The sequence below is a fragment of the Saccoglossus kowalevskii genome, chromosome 18 (genome assembly GCF_978046115.1).
Source record: "Saccoglossus kowalevskii chromosome 18, keSacKowa6.1, whole genome shotgun sequence".
Taxonomy (NCBI): Eukaryota; Metazoa; Hemichordata; class Enteropneusta; family Harrimaniidae; genus Saccoglossus; species Saccoglossus kowalevskii.
Window position 1 is genome coordinate 16,789,362 of NC_140658.1, and position 22,128 is coordinate 16,811,489.

The window sequence follows — 22,128 nt, forward strand, 5'->3', positions numbered from 1 at the left end:
CTTGCATTTTTGTTAAATCTGAAATCTTGTGATTTCATTTAAAGCGCGAGGGTTGTCGCCTGCGCACATGTGGGAATTTAGTCCCAAGCGACGATAACGCACGTTAACAAATTCAAACACTCGTGGGTAGACACTTATTTGTAAATGACACGCTATCGTCATCTGACGCATGTGCCGCTGATGACTCCCCCCGCTTAAATGTAGATAATATCAAGGTACTTGATTGATTTCAAATACACTTTTTGACTCGTGTGCGAAGCACAAATAGGGAGTCTTTGCAGTTAGTGTGTCTGTTCCACTTCTATCTCAAGAACCATACATTGGTCTTTGATGAAACTTGGTGCATAGATGGTCTGGGCCAATGCGCAGATTTGATTAGGTTTTGGTAAAAATCCATGCATATTAATCACCTAATTTGCATGATAATTAGCTGATTTTTAGCTGTTCCATGACTGTTCCACTGATATCTAAAGAACCACTCATTGGATTTTGAGAAAACTTGGCACATAGATGCTCTAAACTAATGTGCAGATTTGATCAGTTTTGGGTAAAAATCTGTGCAATATTAATTACCTAATTTGCATAATGATTAATCAATTTTTGGCTTTTCCACTGATATCTCAAGTACTAATCATCACATTTCAATAAAACTTGGCACATATATATCATAGGACACTGCACAGACCTGATAGTTTTTAGGGTAATATCAGTACATAATAATTACCTAATTTGCATAATTAATTAATTTTCAGCTTTTGATATTTCAAGTAGTAATCATCATATTTCAATAAAACTTGGTACACAGATGTCATCAGACACTGCACAGACCTGATAGTTATTAGGGTAACATCAGTACATATTAATTACCTAATTTGCATAATTAATTAGTTTTCAGCTTTTGATATTTCAAGTAGTAATCACCACATTTCAATAAAACTTGGTAGATAGATGTCATAGGACACTGCACAGACCTGATAGTTGTTAGGGTAATATCAGTACATATTAATTACCAAATTTGCATAATTAAATAATTTTTAGCTTTTGATATTTCAAGTAGTAATCATATTTCAATGAAACTTGGTACATAGATGTCATAGGACACTGCACAGACCTGATAGTTATTAGGGTAATATCAGTACATATTAATTACCTAATTTGCATAATTAATTAATTTTCAGCTTTTGATATTTCAAGTAGTAATCATCACATTTCAATGAAACTTGGTACATAGTTACTTAAGGACTGTGCAGAGACCTGATTAGTTTTGGGGTAAATATTTGTGCATATTAATTACCTAATTTGCATAATTAGTTATTTTTTCCATGAATGTTCCACTGATATATAAAGAACCACTAATTGGATGTTAATGAAACTTTTAAAGAGTATTCATCATCACATTTCAATGAACCTTGGACTAAGCAGAGACCCAATTAGTTTTTGGTTTTTGTAAATAGTTATTTATACTTATTAATCATCTAATTAAAATAATTAATTAACACTGATATCTCAATTACTGATCATCTCATTTGAATAAAATTTGGTACATAAATGCTTTAGGACAATAGACGGGCCCGATTAATTTTGGGTTGAAATTTGTTCATATTAATTCTCTATTAATAATTCATAGTTTTTTTTGTTCTAATCACATTTCAATGAAATTTGGTACAAAGATATTACATTACGCAGGCCTTGTTAGTTTTATACTCGTATCTGTTCATATCAGTTACCTGATTAACATAATTAGTTTTCAGCTATTCCATCAATATCTCAAGTAATTTTGAATTAATTTTTAATGTGTCTTCAATACTCTCAGCACACAGGAGTTCTAAGCTTTCTTTGATTTAATTTAGGTTTACAATCAATGGTGTACCAATATTTGCACACAGAATCTTTTACCCCGGTAACAATGTAATACTGAGATGATTGTCACCTACTGTAATGAGGTTTTTAGACTAAAGTGAGTAGCGTGACCTGTGAGGGCGCTTTGACCACAATCTTGGTGCCGTCTCCCTAAAGACATTGCAAGACAAAAATCTTATGACATTATGCTGTGAACAATTATGAAGCAAAATAATGTTCACAGCAATAAAAATTTATATATAATATATAATGTCAACGTTCCAGAAAACCAAATCAAATTCTTAGTTTGGTTCAGAGGGGGATCCAGAATTATATTTTAATTTATTTTATTTTTTTATACATCAAACTAATAATTGGCCATCTCAATAAAAAAGCCATGTAATCTCTATCAGTGTTCATGTACATATAAATTACAGCGTTATTGTTTATGGTCAAAATAAGTAATATTTTAATGAATCAGTATATAGCACATATGATTTTGGGTTTATATACGTTTTTATTGAAGATGCGCTAATGTCACATTGACACGAATAAAAAAAAGTCAAGGTTATAATGTATGGAATGAGGTTTCATATAGTGCTCACTACGCAATAAAACTATTTTATGAGAATGTTTTTTTATCATCGCTTATATGGGATATGGCCGACTGCATGCCACTCACAAAAAGATGACCTGACATAGAAGACTTGGGTAGTATTGGTGTTGAATGGGGGATTGTCACTGAAAGTAGTCTCACCAAAAGCGGAAAGAGTTTTCTAAGGCCCCCACCCCTAACACTCCAGCGCATATTCAATTAAATTGAGGGAGAGGCGAAGTTATGATTTATAGTTGTGGGTGGGAAGGGGGACTAAAAAGCTTATAAAACATAAAACAGCCCAATCTTTAGAAGGTTGTAATATTTAGAAGAACTATTGGAACAGTTCTGGGGTACAAATTTAGATTTTGATTTATTCAGTTGCTAGAGGAATGTGTTATAAAAATGTCATCACGAAGGATTTTCTGAAAAATGGTACTGGTTTGGAGGTTTAGATTTTGATTTATTCAGTTGCTAGAGGAATGCGTTATAAAAATGTCATCACGAAGGATTTTCTGAAAAATGATACTGGTTTGGGGTTTAGATTTTGATTTATTCAGTTGCTAGGGGAATGCGTTATAAAAATGTCATCACGAAAGATTTTCTGAAAAATGATACTGGTTTGGGGGTTTAAAAATTGTTAAAATCAGATAAACCTAATTACCTGCAGTACCTGTATATTAAAACTAGGTACCCTTTGTTTACACAAGTAAAGTTTCTTGAAGAAGACTCAAAGACCGATTCATAAGCCATTCTCCATTGACCCCTTCACAATCTGTGCTCTCTCTGTTATGGGGAAATTAAGAATTTTTGTTCAAAATTAACATTAGTATGTATATGGAAAAAGTTTGGTATTTCTTGCTTTCCCTTCCAGAGTCCATAGCATTAGGAAAATCCTTTGAAAGTCTTTGGATTTTTTGAGGTCTGGAAAGTCTTTGAGTTGTCTTTAAATTACAGGAAAAATAAAAAACCTTTGAAAGGTCTTTACATTTCTTCATAGTTATTAATTCATTTTAGAAAGGCCCATTTTCTCCAGGGAACTAACATATCCTCAGAATTTTGAGCTTTGGTGATGATGTTGGCTCGAATTAAGGGTCAAAATGTCTTAGAAAAAATGCAAAAGAAAGTTTGGGAAAATGTCTGGAAAAGTCTTGGAAATCATTTGGCTCTTGCTATGAACCCTGCTTTCTCAATTATGAATTTTACTAACACTTCAAAAAACCTAGTGAGTTTTTGTTTGATGTAACAATGACATTTTCTAATATGCACATACACCGTACATTCCATTAGTGTTTCTGATTTTTCATCTAACGAACATTAATGTGTGTCCTGCAAAGTCTTCACATTTTTAATTTATGACAAATTATACTCCAATTTGTTCTAAAGTATAGAGTAATGAACAATATTGAAAAATATGATTTCAAACGTATTGCATCTTAAAAATTTTGTTAAAAAAATGTCTTGTCTATTATTGTGATAAGAATATATGTGATATTTCTATTAAAACATATTTATTTCCATAGAATAATTAAATCCATGTCTTGAAATATTATTTCATCAAACACACAAAAAACCAAATCATCATGTTTAGTTAAAGTGGGACGGTGTCACCTGCGTGGAAATTGAGTCCCAAGTGACGATAACAACACACGCTAAAAACGCAAAGGCTCATGGGTAGATGCTTGTTTGTAAACAATGACACGCTATGACCATCTGACGCATGTGCAGGTGACGACTCCCCGCTTTAATTCAGTATAGGTAGTCATAATAGGTGATTTTCCGAACAATTGCGAGATCTCGCGAGATGCATGAAAGACGCGCGTCGAACGTCTGCCGCAAAAATCGAACGATTTGATTTTCAACTAGAATTTTTTTATTTCGCAGCTTACATTGACCGGCCGATCTTGGACAGAGGAATATTGCTTCCGAATACCCTCACTTAATCGAAATTGCCTATCATCAAATGTGGACAGCACATTATTAAGCATGGAAATGTCCCCGAAATACTTTCGCGTTAGTCGAATCCCACGCGATGTTTGACGCGACTACGACGCTATGACCTTTTGTTTGTCCTGTTTTTACGTTCGATTTCACGCATAACGCGTGATTCTCGCAGTGTACGGAAAATGGTCTATTAGAAAATTGTTTCAAGCCTCACATCAAAATAACAGTACATGTATTGATGAAATGAAACAGCAATACTTAATGCCCCGTTTGTTCACAATAGCAGTTCTGTGTTTTCCAGTTGCTACCATGTATGTGACAATGTCTAAATCACAAGCAGAGCAGTTACTACTACAAATTGTTTAATTTCCACTGCTAGAAATGTTCATGATTTCAGAATTGTATGGTTTCATAAAGAAATATATTTTGAGAAATTGCTCACACTGTGTTGTAGGACCCCAACGAAAATTTCACTGCTACAAAATTATCTCCAATGAAATTTTGCAGTTTCAGTAAATAAAAATAAGCAGTTTTAACAGAAATTTGAGTGTTTCAGTTTAGTACTAGTTATGTTGATTTTGTACTGTAGACATACAGGTTGCTGTAGAAACTTGTTTGTAAAATAATATGAATACAGGTATATACAAAATACTGGTTGACATCATTTCCATCATTGCATCTACACTGCACACTCAGTAACATAGCAACCTGACAACTCAAAACACATCTAATATGCACACTGAGATGGAAAAGATGAAGAAAAAGGGAATGTTCAAATCTGCAGGATTATTTAATCCTGTAAAAAAAAGTCTGTGAATTATGTAAAACTCACTCAATTAACAAGCAATTAACAACATCAGAATAGTCATGGGCAATTTCACTGTGTTCCTGAAATACATACAGTCAGCACCAGCATATTTAGTACCCATAAATTTCAGGTATATCATAAAATTCAAAAGTATCACTACAACACTAAAATCCATACACCTAAGTAATGGAGGCTGTGAATTCCTGAAATTAGTTACAATGGTGTAGTTAATTATCATCACTTGAATCGCTCATAATTCATTGCTACCTTTGATTTTTATTATGAAAAATATTTTCACGAATTCTTATAACTGTACAATAAAACTTGTATCGCTTGACCTATGACCCCCAAACTCTATTGTCAATTACATTGAATACATGATGGATTTTGAATATTATTGATTATTATAATCAATTCCGTTTCTGATTTGATCTCTATCTTCTGGTGGTGGAAGTGGTGGTTTGATTCCTTTTCGCCGACGATTTATCATTACATTGTTCTGTAAGAATTAGAGAAAAAATAATCGAAGTTAAATTGAATGATGATTTGCATTCGTGTTTCTAATTTATACTGACTGCTAATTTAAAAAATAGATGTAGAACTGTTAATTGTGTGACTATGATTGCTAACACATTGTTGGGCTAAATATGCCACCCTGAGCAAAGAATAATATAAGGTTATTACGAAAATACCTCAAAGTATGCCTGAAGACGGTACAGCTGGAGTATTGACCAACATGCAGCGGAGGTGGATGCACAGCGTTACTGTCTGAATGCATACTTTGAGGTATTCTCGTATTAACCTCATTATTATACATCTTTTCTTTCGAAGGATACATCATGGGAATGCCAAAATCCAAAAGTTTAGAACAGAATCAGCAAACTTCTTTGTGTGGAGTCCGGCCAAACCCTGATGGCAGCCATGTTTGTTTTTATTATTAGAGAATGCTTACACGCCTAATAACTTGCATTTACTTATGGAAGGATGAAAATACCCCGTAAAATACTGCAAAATTACGGCATGCTGTAACTTATGGCATTACGGTGACAGATGTATAATAATACACAATATCCAAGATTATTGATCTTGGATTTGTTTCAGTAGAATTGTCATATGAAGGCACATTTATGCATGCAGACGTGGGTAAAATGATAGTGAAAAAATTTACACTTGCTGTAATGCCATGAATGTGGAATTGGGAGAAAAAACAATTGATTTTGGATTTTAAAAATATTTTAAAAAGCATTGAAATTAAATGAAATGATTTCATTAGTCACATCTTGGTGAAGTCACCTCAGTGAAATCATCTTAAAACACTCAAACAATACCAATTATTATTTTATTGCTGAATACACATAATGAGCACATTTGTTTGACAAAATTGTATTGTGTATCATGCCATGTACGATGTTGACAAAGTGTTTTCAATGTGTTATGCATGTTGCAACTTGTTGATTGAAATTGTGAAATGAGAGGTTTTTGATGGTACTCTGTTGACATGCAAGATTGCATGATACACAAATCAGCCACATAGTATAGCAACTTGTTATCTGTGCCTTTAGTAATAAAGTTGAATGTTTTATAACTACACAATTTCATACGTCCCGAGTGTTCCATATGTCCTACATAATGATGTACTATCGATGAAATACAAGCATAATTGGTTGAAAATACTATAGCTGCCAGTCGGCCATTTCAAACTAGATTGAAAAAGAAAATGACATGCATCAAAAGCAAACGATTGCATATAGTTTGAAACTAAAACAATTTACAAGCATATACAAGAAACGCAGAAGTGATAGTTTTTAGGTAATGTTAGCACTCAAATAATATTATTTTATCGGTGTACATTTTTACCACCAGATTTTCCCGCCCAATTTTTTCTGCACTTTTTTTCTTATATTTTTCAATATTCCTGGAAACGAACCCTAATTTTGGAGCCGAGAGACAAAATTTGAGTCAACTTTCAGTTTTTACTCAAAATATATGGCTATATTTGTCTCAATCTTTTGAAGACTATAAACAGAACTATTTCGTGAAATTGTTATGAAAAGAGGGAACTGGACAAAATAAGGTTAATTTAATTTGAATTGTTGTTATGATGATTTAATGTTTACATTGAATTTAATAATCATGATTAATAAATATGAATTGAATTACTGATAATACTGGTAATTGAATTCATAATGTATTACATTATGATATTAGTTGTTAATTAGAGTGAATTAAACCTATCCGGCCACAATGTGCAACACTCTCCACACAGATGGTGTTTGCTTCATTTACACGTATCTCTGCCACACATGAATTTGCATAGTGTAGCATGCTGGGAGGAAACGCCCTCTGTGTGGAAGGTGAATGCACTGTGACAAAGACTGTAGACTCTAAAGACTCTATAGTCCTTGCTGTGACCAACAACATGACAAAAAGTCAACTTCCCAATACCGGTACATGTATAATAAACCATAGACCTTAGAAAATGTCTATGAATAAACTAACATAATCTTCTTGTACTTATCACTCACCCAGAATTTTTTACAATTTTTATAAGTTACAAACTCATGATAACATAGATCTCTCTCATAGTTAGTATCACGAAGACATTTATACGACGCATTGGCCTCCTGGAAAAAAAAACAATAAAAGAATATAGATTAATGTTACAATGCACTCTTAGTGGATTGTCATACTATTTGTCAGCGAGGGCTCAGTAACATTGATGACCTCCACACTACCAATTTTTAGATGTTCATGGTTACTCGGTTCAGATCTTTGTGCAGCGTGTTACCGCACAGAATACAGAAACATTTAAAATGGAAGTCAAGGTAATAAAAATATAGATCTTTCATCTTTTTTTTCCCATCAATAATTTGGTAATTATTCAAGCACAAGCAATAATCATAGTTTTGAACTCAAGGTATGAAATTAAAAAATAAAGTTAACAGTTCATTGGACAGGTTGGAGAATAAATGTGCTTACCCTGTCCCTGGCAAGAAATATTAATATATCATTTGAAATAAATATTTTGGTTCATCATACATTTTTCATAGATACATCATAGGCATTTGGGGTTTTTCACACTGGACCAGTTAGTAAAAACTTGATATATTTAGTTACCTGTCCATAGGGACAGCCAATTTCTATATTTACCTGTCCCAGCTAAAAATCTACCATCCTGGGACAGGTGGACAGGTCGTAATTTCAATACCTGGAACTATACACGTCAATTATACGAACAACAACTTAATCAAATAATACTATTTCCATCAATGAACAAGGAGGCAATATGAAAACAAAATTCCCAAAATAATATCTATGTTTAATACATGAATATGCCATACCTCTGTAAATAACTTGAAGTGAATATAGATAACAAAACTAGTAAGAAATGTCAAATTGTTTGTTCAAAAAAGCAATAAAAAAAAAGTTGTATATAATTAAAAAATTTTGCAATATAAAATAAAAAGAAAAATTTTTTTGCACCAACAGACTTAGCAGTGAATGTCGTATAGGGCTCATACCACTAATTGAATTTCCATAGACGATAATGTTAACATATGACGAGATTGCTATATGAAAATGATGAAGAAAGTTAAAAACATGGCTCAAAAATGGGAAATCAACATGCCAGTAATCAACCATATGAAAAACATGTTGGCCTGATTTACAAATATATGTGTTATAGAGGTTTTTAAAAAACTCTTGCAAATCTCAGGTAAACAAGACACACCGACTGTATTTGGATTGCACCAGGAGAAATCACTGGAAAAACACCAAGATTAGAACATCCAAATACACACAGAATAAATCCACAGGTACACAGCCGCTAAGTAGTAAACAAAAGACCACATGTTGGTCTCACCTCTGACCCAGGTGATTACGCCCTCAAACAGGGAGCACCTGACAAAAAAAATATTTAAAAAATTTCCCAGAGTAAATTTATTCAAAGACACTAGAAAAAGAGTGTCTTTGATTTATTCCAACCTTACATAGTTCGGACACTGAGGGCGCTGTGATATCAAATTTCCTTCTCTAACAGTTAATTGAATATAATAATAATATGCCAATTGCTTCGGCCTGCCTAATTTACAAATATCATGTGTTATAGTGGTTTTTAAAAAAACAAGCCATTTTGGAATATAATAAAGTTGCAGCATAAAGAGCCTCAATGAAAATAGAAAACAGATTTGTTTGCTAGTGTTGCCATTACGACTCCCAGGTCAACAAATCGGTCAAGTTCATGAAAAGTGTTTGTTTAATCTATCAAAGAGGAATTTATGGAATTCACTTTTGTGTTTAGAAATGACTTAGAAACTGCCAGTACATAAACAAATACACAGTTTCATAAATGCAGCCATTTAGATACAAATCCGTAAACATTGTGACACTATTTTACCAATTACCACCAGCCTAGTCCACATGTTCCACTATGAATGTGAATATTGACACAGCAACGCTGCATAACCTATAAAAGAAAGCCTAAACATTTGAACTAAAACAGATGTTAAATCTACCATACATTTATATGTACCATTTATATGCATTGATCAGATTAACTGTACTGGAGATTAAAAACTTTGTACACAGGAAGTTGGATTTTCTTTTTTAAGTCTCTGTAGTTGCATATCCCTGTTTTCTAAGGTCTGTGAAATACCAGTAAGTCATGTTTTATTAGTGGTCTGGTATCTGGTTATAACTACAATTGTTGTACGAGCTTCTGTTGGACATGTGCTTCTGACAGAACACAATTAAGTACTGTATGCTGAATCATTCACCTAAGATATATTTTTACCATAATCACACTTCTGTCCTTTCTACAATTTCTAAATTAACAAAGAAATTATAGAAAAAAAAATTTCAAAATAGTGTTAACATTTGAATAATTTGACCTTGAAATTGGGTGCCTGTTATACCGAAGTTCAAAGCCCTGCATATTCTCTCAAGGGCTCATACCACTAATTAGAACTGCATAGACAACAATGTTAGCGATTGGGTGAATTTCTCAAAAGAAAAAAAAAAGGTTACAAAGATCAAAATATTGTTTTAATTTGTTGAAACTACATGTATGTAATAGAATTCTGGCCAGAAAAACACATGTTGGCCAGCTCAAATTCCTACAAAATGGATGTAAACAAAACAAACAGATTTGCCAGTATTTCTACCTTCAATATTCTCAGAAACACAGCCAGTTTGAAAATGTCTAATCAAGAGTTGCCCAGATCCAAGTCATCAGTACCGTTTAATAACAATAAACTAAGCTTATACACACACAAGTTTAACTGCTGATTGACGTATGTCCTCATACATCGCATTTCAGATAAAACATAGTGAAAGAAAACACATTGGCTTACAACAACCACAAGATTTGAGGGCTACATGTATGAACGCTAATAGGCTAATTAGTGGCATCAGACCTTAAGTAATATTTGAGCAATTCTTTGCTGAAAGTCACACCCTTCAGTGATGTAATAGGGTGGAAGGACGGCCATTTATATGACTGACTGATCACCTATATATTCAATAAATGTGAATATATATAATGTGTTTAAGATTTACTACATTCACAGTGATGAACATCTAAACTGAAGTCAAGAAAGGCATGTTATACTTATATTTAACCAAAACAGGTTTTTTTTGGAAATTGTTTTCATTAATTAAAATCTAAATCGGATGATTGGATTGGCTCAGTTAGTACACATTCCAAGGGGTTCTTCCAGACAGGGGAACAGGGCGCAGTGCCCTCATACCCCGGGCTTGTGCCCTCTTACCAAACCTAGAACAGTCAGTAGATTATGATCAGTTATAACAAATATAAGAGTATTACCAATGGTAACAAAGTTGTGCTCCCTCTTTTCCCTTTCCATGCCACCCTCACATATAAAATAGAACGGCTTACAACAGATGCCACTGTGGGACTGAAGTTATACAATGGGTAACTGTTGTTTGAGTTCATCGTACTCGACCGTATTAGAACCCATGCCCGGTCAAGCACCCACCCCCCACTTTTGAGCAATCTTTATATTTGGTAATCGGTTTTATATCATGATACAGCGTGGATATCGACCGCCGTGAATATGTTGTGAATGCGTAGACCGTGGTAACCGTGCGTAAACTACACTTCGACAATGGCCTGTTAATAAAAGTAAAATGCTATAAATATTTCTTGTCGTATTCAGTTTACCTATAAAAAATTGCTAGTTACCATTTTTTTTTTAAAAACCATGTCGTTTATTTGCCAAAATCAATTTCAACAGATCGTACTTCAACATTGATAATTTACTTCTGCATTGCGTTACCAGAAAGTCTTCGGGAATTTCTGAAGAATTGCGTTCGTACAACACAGTATTCTGATTGGTTAATAACAGACTTGACCCATTAGGTCAAAGGACATTGTTAAAAGGTTAAATGCAAATACATCATGGTGGAAAGTGCTTTTTATTGAGAGTTTGCGTACGAACCAACACATTCGTCAGTGGCAATAATGAAGAAGATTTTGACTTCAACTGTGTTCTAACAGACTCTAAAATTTTTAATCTCATAAATTTGGATGGTTTGTAATTAATATTATAATAAAATGTGCATATTTGAACATTTCTGTTCCTTCATTGTTAAGAGTCAATGACGACGCACCTAATTTTATAATTGTATTTTCCCTCAAAGGCGTAATATCCCCTTCAATCTGTCACATGGTGAATTAAAATTGCCATTTGCACTTTTTTCTGAGGGGGGTGCTCGGGTAAGCGCCCACCCGTAAAAAATCACGAATTTATGAGTTGAGGACCCTGGGCACTAACGTGGTTGAGTACGGTATAAAAATTTTGATTTATGAATGTTTCATCAGGTACATGCCTTAGTTGGCCTCAGTGAATATACCCAAATAGAGTTATCGCTCATAGCAACTCCGTTTCAACACTAGCCCAGAGGGTTCTTCCAGACAAGGGAACAGGAGCACAGCGCCCTCATACCCTGGGCTTGCGCCTAGTTATTGAACCTGGAACAGTTAGTAAGTTGTGATAACAAATATAGAGCGTTAATAACCAAAGTTTACCCCCTCATAAATTTGTTCTCTAGAAAAAACCCTGCTAGTCTGTAGAAAAAATAGGTTGTAGGATTCATATATTGGCGTTTCTTATGGATTTAGTTTGTTATAATTGAACAATATACAATGATCCTCCTGTTGATTTTTTATTGTTTCATTAGTGCCCAATGGTGTCATTTACAAATGTTATTCCATTGGCCAACAGAAAAACCTCTTGTTTCAGTTTGAATTGTGAAATTTAAAGATATTCATAAAAATTAACGGAAGGAGTTTGCTGTGTTGACACTATCAACATAAAGTTGTTAACAAAATTCTTATAAAGAGAAAATCTAGAAATCTCATGGACCTAAAATCTGAGGGCTTCATTGAATTGCTGTATATCTGTGACTTTTAGAAGGGGTGTGTATAAATAAAAACTTTGACCAGTCACGTGTGTATTTAGGTATGTATGTAGGTCAGACTCGTCGGTGTATGGAAATAAGGTCAAGAATTCGCCAGGTGAGATTTTCCGATCTCGAACGGTGTGCTGCAACGTTATTCGGAAATATGTGATAGTCTCGGGCCATGTGCACGAACACACCAACACTTTATAGTCCAAAAGCCGACAGGGAGCTAGCACGCCGCAGCTATTGACAAATACATACCGAAAGACAGGGATTGTTCTCTTCATCCAACAGTCTTTTGGCTTTTTTGTTTGGTCCCCTTGCCTTTCTATTTGGTATCCCGGATTCAGGCGGTCCGTCAGATCCCTCGTACGACATATTACTTTGGGTGAATATGGAAATTGTCTAGGTCATCAAGGCTCACTGGGGACAATGACCGATATTTACCGACATGAACTTTGCTTGGTGACTGTCGTGATCTTGCTGTCACTGTGTCACTGGTGCTTTACATATGACGGGAGAAAACTACAGGTGTTTCCCCGTTTACCTTGTACTTGCACGTCGAGCTCCGGCAAATACAAACAACACGTTGTTGAAAATTATAAGATGTCATCAGCGGTTTTCTCAATTACGAGATATTATTTATAATCTGAAACAAGTACCTTTTGCAATTTGGTGCAAAACTACGTCATATATTAGTCAAAATTCACTTCAGGATTGACCGATGGGTGAAATTATCCATCACTGAATGGGGTAGGAATACGTCATTGAATTACCCACAATGCCTTACGTATAAATATCAACATGGCCGACGTTTTGCCGAAAATCATTTAAAAATTCAATGAAAATCAAGAATTACTTTCTGGATCAGCAGCGATATTTCAAAGATCGGCTGTTGCGGTGGAGAGTGGTATAAGGTATGTATTTATTTACTCATATATACCGGGTGACGGCTAGTTTGAGGAAATTCTGTCGAGAAATATGGAATGAAATGATATCTTTTGTGCACACCCTTTTTGTACCTCCTGCATACTTCAACATGACTGCATACATTCCAACGCAATTTCTTAGATTTAGTAACAAATTGCGTTTGTCTGTGTGTTCTGGATGACACCGAAGTATTGCTACTGTTCGTGGCTTGTCATTACGCGTATACGCACAGAATTATTTTGCCGGTGATCGTTTGTGTCGCATTGTCTTCGGAGCTGACTGCAGTCGACATTGGAACTGTCAAAAGATTCGCCACCATCTCTCCGAGACAGCTGGCTTGATCTCGGACAGCAACGCTGAGCTAGCGAGTGATCCCCTCATCGCCATGACAAGCCATCTCTTGATCGCATGTCGCAGTGGAAAACAATCGTGTGATCGCCAAAACTAAACGGATTTAATTGGTTTTGAGTTAATATCTCAACTCGTAAATTTGCGTCTTTTTTTTCGTTTGTAGGCGGACGATCAAAACAATTTTGTAGATGATGCATCGAGTGCAACATTTTTGAATATTTTGGAAGATCACCACTTTTTTTTTGTTGAACATTCGCTCTAATATTTTTTGTTATTTTGTGAACAAAGAAACCGACAAATCGTAATGAAAATGTACGTCTTTGTTATAAATTCATGCAAATAAAAGTTAATTTGCATCACAAAAAAATGAATGAACGAAAGCAATCAAACGCGACTTTTTAATTGAGTCATTGGCATGTCCTACAGTGAACTGAACTTCCATGAAAACCATTGTTTTGTTCCATTTGAAATGTATGTATAATATTATATTTCCCTGTCAGAAATCCAAGTACGCCATTGTACTGCTGTTCTATTAGACCACCAGAACATTTGTTCAGTATATTATTGATTAATTTGTGCTAGATTTGAAAACCACTTTGTCATGCCATTATCCATTTCATTAAATGGACACTTTTTTGATGCAATTCCCATCAATTAAACAATCATAAACACACTCAATGGTATTAAGAATGTTTTTTTTTTTCAGGATTTATGCAATTCACAAAATTTTATTTTTGACATTTAATGTCACATTAATTAAATTGAATTAATAAAGGTTTATATAGGTTAATATGTTAAATATTTCATCGGTGGAAATTATCGAACTATAACGAAATCCCTAAATACAGAAACTGTTTCTCAAATATCCCGCTAGCTATGTAGTTGTACAATTTTGAAATCTTCTGTAATGATGACTATTTATATTTTTTATGTGTCTTTCCTTGACCTTTACCAAGAGTTGCTCACAAATGCTCATCTCCATTGACATTGTTCAGACATGTTGACGATGGTTATTATTTTTTCTTAGTGAAAAAGAAAAAAATGTTAAAGGAAAGCTTTCATTGTAAATAATATTTTTTGCCACTTCTTTTTGACCTGGTATTTTTTATAAATTAATTCCACAATGTGTATGCATTTTACAATCAGTGGGTGGTCAATATAACTGTGCTTGAAAGCAATACTAATAATAATCTAGCCCAGTCAGTGTTTTCATTGCATACATGTACATGTATGATGAAGTTTGAAAAATCTAGGATTTATTTGTTGTTGCCTTTCTGGTCTATTATCTTTGGTAATAACCTTTTCATTCTGTATTTTTGTTTTTCTACAACAGGCCTGTGCAGTTATTCCACTGTAGCCACTGCACCATAATGTCCAAAGACCTTCTTTGTAAGTACACTGCATGAGTGCAATTTTAATACTGTCAATATAATTGTGATTTACACATTACATTTAATTGTATATTTACACATTACATAGTAAACGTATGTATAAATTGAGCCAAGTTGGTGAGACCTGTGACCTCAATTCTTTCAGATTTGTAAACTGGTGAGTGTCAAAAAGTAATTCAACCTCTCCAAAAAAATCATTCATTGTTAGAACCATATACCCTTTGCTAGAATGGATTAATAAATAATATATTCATCTTGAGTTGTCATCTGGCTAATTTCTGAAAATATTCATCCATCCATAGTGTATGTACTGCAAACCAGATGTTGTTATTACAGTAGGATTTGTCTAAGCTGAATCAATACTCGCTAAACTTAAAACTTGTTATCTCAAGTGTGCTCATTTCTAGTTAGGGACTGGCAGAAACTTTTGTACATGGAGATAAAAGTCTGTCTTTAGTTGTCACTTGGGATGTCTTTTTTATTTTCTTCATTGATGATATAACAAAAATTCAGACTAATTTTGAGGTACTTATAATCACCCATACAATTTGCATAGCAGATGTACCACTGGTGCACAAGAACTTGTTTGAGAAACATGTGGAACACCACTTGTTTGTTATTTTTGCCATGATATTTTCTTCTGATTATGGTTATCAGCTTCTCACTTATCCTTCATGAATGAAAGAGTGAGTGAGTGTCTTACTAAGTTTGACCTTGGTATTCCTTGATTCAAGACAGATGGTCTTTGAGTATGTTTGAACCAGCTTGCATTTCAGTAAAACCATTTCCTGCCTCCCTGTGTACAGCTGTTCTGTTCTATTAATGATTTTTTTTTTTTTACAACATCCAGTTGATTGTTCTCATTTGGATTATTTGTTTTGTAAATCAGTGAAAGGTTGTGAGTTTGTGATGAAACACCGATATGTTTACATGTTTTCATATCACATAAAAAGGGATTCTAGCTATAAAATTAATTCTAGGAGTTGCACAGTTATTAACTGATGTGTTATGATAGATGATTCTCTGTTCAACTGTAAGATCTCGCGTAAAAGATGCGCGCTGAACGTCAGTCGCAAAAATCAAACGATTTGATTTTGATCTTAAATTTCTTTATTTCATAGCTCACACCAAAAGACCGATTTTTGACAGGGGAATGTTGCGTTTAAATATCCTTACTTCATCGAAATTGACCATCATCAAATGTGTACAGTACATTATTAAGCATGAAAATACAATGTATCCACCAAAATACCTATGCGTTTGTCAAATCCCATGCGATGCTAGATGCCACTACAACGCTATGACCTTTGTTTGTCCTTTTTTTACAATCATTATCGAGCATAACGCGGTCTTGCAGAACGGAAAATAATCTATTAGTGTGAAAAAACAGACTTTACCTCAAATATCACAAATTTAAAAGTTGAAACAGCTTTCTAAACATTACAGACACATGACTTTAATGATTTGTACAAGTACAAAGTAATATAGCATGTTCCCTTTGAGATAAACATTACATTAATCTAAACCGGTCTTACTACATTATCTACCTTCTGTGCTTCGTCCTTGGAAATAATATATTAATGTGCAAGTTGTGAATGTCTAATAATGGCAGTATGAAATGGCTTTTGTTGATACTCAGTAATTCGTTTTATCCTGAATATTTATTTTGTAAATTTGTTATCAGTAGATTGAAGCCCTAGTTTTTATTTGTGTCTGTACCCCAAGGCCGGAATATGTACTACCATAGTAACTATGATTACTAGGGACAACAATTTTATTTTGTAGAACTAGAAATCAATTCCTGAGATTGCATTGTGGGATATCATTTGCTGTATAGTTTCTGACTGTAATATTATAAGCAGTGCTCTTACTAGAGAACAAATATGTGGGTCAGTTTCGAAAGTACATTGTATGAGACGATTACATAATGTACCCATTCATGTGGAACTTAAGATAGGAACTGTTTTGTTCCCTTTATAATGGAGATAGTGTCTTTAAATGCATGTTCATGAAATGCCTGTTATAAAATAATTTAGTGTCAAATATTTAATATAAATTTGTTTTGTTGAATTTTCATTCATTTATAAATTGCCATTTGTCTCATAAGAGTTGAAAACAATAAATTTAAATATTTTTTTTTCCATTTTCGGTATCCTGATAGCATCAACCCAGGATGATGAAAACATAAAGAAGATTATATTTTCAATTCTTCTTAAGTAAATTTATTGTGAAATAGTCTTTTTTTTTTTAAATCGTTGATCAAATCTTACTCATTCCACTTAACCTAATAGTAATACAAAACGTACAATTATTAGTTAGGTTTTATTGTCACCTACTGATAATTGCTGATTGTTGAAGACAATGGAATGAGATTCTCTATTGTCTTTGGTTGAATGTTCCAAATTAAATCCCAGTGAATATGACTACCCTTCACAAACCAGCATAGTAAATCTGCTAATATTGAACCAAGTGAATAATTCTGTTTTCACATTACATTTATTTCTTCTTAGGATGGTATTGATGTACATCATCATGAATCACCAGGGCTCAAAATAAACTTAAACTTCTTGAAAGTATTGTGGTCTATAAATTTTAAAAAGTCTGTAGTTTCATGGTGGGTACTGCATCAGATTAGTAGAAGCTAAAAGTCTTGCAAAAAAACACAAATAAAATAGATATCACAGTGTTCTCCCCAGAAAAATGTATCAGAGTGGCGGCTAATTTGCATATAATTTACATACCATTAGCATATGTCTGGAGATAAAGAAAACAATAATGACAGGCTTGCATGGATGAAATTGTGTCTTTATTTTTTAACAAATTTATGTACAAGATTAAATGAATCTGCTGCTGTGTGATTTCTATGTAATGTTGATTCTTCGGACTTTCATGGAAGCCCAGTGATCTGCAGCTTTTGAGAATGCCGTGATTTTCTTTGCTTCCCACTTCTAATGACATGGCCTTCTTGTGCATCTCCGAGTGTGCGTGTTTATCGATAGCATATTTCCTAATATTTATACATGGCATAGAATTCCATACCAAAGAACTATTTCTGAATGTTTTTAAGTTGAATTTTCCACATATGTGACACAGCATTCCTAAAAGATAAGAAATAGGAGCGAATCAATACTTGTATTTAAAAAATATCGTCACGATCAACACGAAAATAAACAAATTGCCGCCATTTTGAAAAGTCGCTAAACTAAAAAATTGCCACGATAAAATTTACCCAACTATTTCAAAACACAATACTAGTACCGGTATTACCGGTAGTTATTTTGATAAATCGTAGCCAACAATTTTTGAACTTCCAGAAAGAAAGTCGTTTCCAAAAAAATGTTTCGACGATCGGCAAAAAATGAAGCCATACAAAAGTTTACTAAACTAGGTCAAAATACGCTTCCAAGTAAAACACTACAAATAAATACTTTTTTTACCTTTGCCATCGGATGTTTCTCTCAGCCACGTATATTTTGTTGTCCATTGTGCATCAAATCCAGAGTTTATTTTTTTGCACCTTTCGTTGTAACATCATCTTGTACCACTGCCGACAGGGGTACCGGTGACCGCGTTGCTGGTGGGTTTATCGCTCGCAACCAGGGGCCCAGCAGGGCGTTCTACGCGGAACCACGACGTAATATTTCTGCTGTTTGACATCGTTGCTTCTTCCAACCGAATATGCTACTGAGAAAATACTCGCTATTACCTCAATTAAATAGGGCGAAAGTGTTTATTGTCGAAGTACGAAGCTGTATTAGTCGGATGTCCATTGTCTTTGCGTAATTACTGACATGTTTCCATTCACACCTGATTTGGCTCACAGTACCGGACGCTGATGACGCTGACTCACAGATTCGCACGTGTATGTACAAGCTAAAACAAAGAGTAACAGGAAATGCCACAGAGTAGCGGGCAATCTCTCAGAGTAGCGGGCAATCTCTCAGAGTAGCGGCATAAATAATAGAGTAGCGGCCCCGCTACGCTAAAACGCTTTGGGGAGAACACTGTATCACATTGCTTAGTTTGTGTGGGATACCCATGACTTTAAAAACATACCGGTTAATGTAAAAACAAAGTGTACATGTAATTATTTTGTAAATCTCTAATACTCCATTTGAGCTGCTGCATTTGTAAAATGGTCACCCTAGGACAAGAATTGGTAGAGTGTGTGTCTTGCTACTGCTATTTTCAAACTGTAATAATACACTACACTCATATTAGTCACGTATACATTCACTGACTTTTTGTGTGAACCAGGAATAGGAATAATATTTATTTGGGAATATGAAACCAGGGAAGGTTAGTGATGTACATTATTACGGGTAATATATCAACATTTCCACTCATCTTCCACCAAAATATGCAACATTAGGAATGTTTACTTTTTCACTCCAATTCTAATATCTGCTTTTGTGTCAATATCATGTACATACTACCCTATAAATCTGTGTTGTGTGTGTCAGTGATTAGTGCTATGTATTATGAGCTGTCCTGCTGTTTTGGCAATAACAAAGCTCTTTATTTACTCTCTAGATATGCCACCAAAGGCCATAAAATCAAATGTACATCTGTTGTTTGTATTATTGAGTTGTGTTCTCTGGTTTCTTTGGTGAGATCTGCATATAAAAGTGAATTTTTGTGACTTTCCAGAGCTTGTGAATTTTGTTAAAATTCGTTTTTAGATTTTAAAGTATTTAATGATAGCATTGGAAATTGAATGCTATTGTTTCTTGTGTGATTTGACATATAATTATATACCTTGACCTTAATATTCTGGACAGCAGGAATTTGTAAACCAAATGAATCTATGTACAATCATAATGTTCAAAAGTAATCAGCCATGTAGTAAGACTGTACATGTAAAACAGGGGCTGCTGTTATTGTCATGAACTGCTGCTATAATCAATAAACCTTTTACAAAGAAGTTTCAAACAGCTTAAATAGGCAAATTTAATCATCCATATTCTGACACATTGTTGAGAATCAAATTTTGGTGACTGGTGTACTGTATTCTCTCTATTAGTCGCATTTTTCTAATGGATGCTTGCATGAATCCAATATTGCATGGATTGTGCATGCGCTGAATTATGATATATTTTGAGTGACCACTTCTTCTATGTAAAAACGCACTATTTTACTGTAATAGAGCAATTTTGGTACATATTAAAAATTTGCTCATATTTATACAATAAAATGCTCCTTAATAAAAATCAAATAGCAATAAAGAGCTTAGAATTAGTTATAATAATCTTAAAAAATGTTAAAAGCATGGTTTGGATGATGAAAAGTTTTCAGATTGTAAAGTATAAAATATTTAGTAAATATTATTCTAGAAGAGGGATAAGAAACATGCATTTTCTTTGATGTAATATTACATTACTTGTTTTTTCAATCTATATCAAAATTGGGACTAACAGATTTTGTTGTTACAATCTCTGTTTCACTGCACATTGTGTTTTTGTTTAACCTCAGTTACCAGTAATCCAGTTATAAAGTACACGGATTACATGGCAAGATGGTACAGCAAAAATCTATTTTTATTTTTTGTTGTTGTTTGCCTGTGTTTTCTTTCCATCTTTTAGAGATCTGAGTGTAGTTTAAAAATGTGTACATCTGGAAGGATTGTGCTTGACTGCTTGCTTGTCAATAACCTTGTATCATCTAAAAATCTGGTCTTTTGAAATTGCTCAAATCACATTGACCTTGCTTGAAATTATCATTCAATTGACAGTCTACTTTGTGTAAAGGTCAATTGAGGTCAGCATGGCTAACATTTTTTGACATATGAGAGATGAGAAAAATGTATTTATTGTTCATGTAAGGTCATATTCAGTTTGAATTGTCCCTGTCTACAAAAAGAAATCTGCTTTTAATTTTTCTTTTATTGAAACAATCATGTGTAAGCATTTATGGTGTCTATTTTAGAAGCAAAACTGGTATTTATAAGTGCTTATTTAGCCTAAAATAAACATTAAAGGTCATAGGGGTGATTGAAAAATGCACTGTTTTCTATCAACAGTAGAAAATTGCTTGTGCTGATAGGTCATTGATATCCATGATGGTGATTTATACATGTGTTTATACACAAGTTTAATCTAACTGCCATTCATGCCCAACTCTGGATTAACAGTTTAATCTGTTCATAGAACTAAATCCACACTAGAAACCCATTTGAACAACACTGATTGATAGTACTGGTAAGTTTGAGATCACTGACTGTTCTGGGGTCATAGGTCGGCTGGCTGTGGATGTAGCTTGCAATGTGTTTCCTGTCAAACAGTGTTTGAATACACATGTAGTAGATATGTGGTCAAATTGCATTAATGTCTTTCATATTCAGTTTGCTTCTTTCAAATAATTCATAAAACTCACTGGTGAACAAAAACCGTGAACATGATCCGAATTGAGATGAATTTAAATCTCAGCATGTGCTAAAAGCCACTTGATGCAGACGAACATTCATGTGTCTGAACTCATTTAGTGCTCAGAAACAAACACCTAGCAAGTATGATAATTGAAAAACAGATTGAAAATGAGGAAACAAAATTACTGATACATCCTGTTACCTGATACTAAAATGTATTAATTGTAGAAAAATATTGATGCAAATATTGTCTCACCATGTGAGTAGCATTCTACCTTAAGTGTACATGTTCATGATGACTCCCTGACTTCGGAAAATGCTCATTGCTTCTATATTTCCCCAAGATTCATAGGAGTTCTTCTCACCGGTTAAAATAGTTTATTTTACATATTGCCAATCGCAGCAGAAATAATTTTTAGGCCAAATAAAAATAAGATACATATGTATGTGTGTTTAGTAATCCTACCCTAGATTGTTTTGGGGG

The 22,128-nt window shown here is 33.9% G+C and overlaps 2 protein-coding genes and 1 long non-coding RNA gene across 5 annotated transcripts in view; 1 reads left to right on the forward strand and 2 right to left on the reverse strand.

Annotated features, from left to right (window-relative positions):
• Nucleotides 1–5,442: 5,442 nt before the first annotated feature.
• Nucleotides 5,443–13,124, reverse strand: LOC100372929 (coiled-coil-helix-coiled-coil-helix domain-containing protein 7-like). Its single transcript, XM_002737165.4, has 3 exons — nucleotides 12,870–13,124; nucleotides 7,712–7,810; nucleotides 5,443–5,685 (listed from the first exon to the last, which is right to left on the reverse strand). The coding sequence occupies exons 1-3, from the start codon at nucleotides 12,984–12,986 to the stop codon at nucleotides 5,581–5,583; spliced, it is 321 nt and encodes a 106-aa protein (XP_002737211.1). The 5' UTR covers nucleotides 12,987–13,124; the 3' UTR covers nucleotides 5,443–5,580.
• A 241-nt stretch (nucleotides 13,125–13,365) lies between these two features.
• The window catches only part of LOC100373676 (uncharacterized), a 35,988-nt gene continuing 27,225 nt past the window's right edge, over nucleotides 13,366–22,128 (forward strand). For all 3 annotated transcript variants that reach the window (XM_085493335.1, XM_085493337.1, XM_085493336.1), the window contains exons 1-2: nucleotides 13,366–13,525; nucleotides 15,223–15,278. In XM_085493335.1, the coding sequence (XP_085349461.1) occupies nucleotides 15,260–15,278 (19 nt within the window). In that variant the 5' untranslated portion in view covers nucleotides 13,366–13,525; nucleotides 15,223–15,259. The remainder of the gene's footprint in view (nucleotides 13,526–15,222; nucleotides 15,279–22,128) is intronic.
• Nucleotides 18,070–19,003, reverse strand: LOC144356673 (uncharacterized). Its single transcript, XR_013421481.2, has 2 exons — nucleotides 18,718–19,003; nucleotides 18,070–18,378 (listed from the first exon to the last, which is right to left on the reverse strand). It is a non-coding gene; the product is annotated as an uncharacterized LOC144356673 (long non-coding RNA).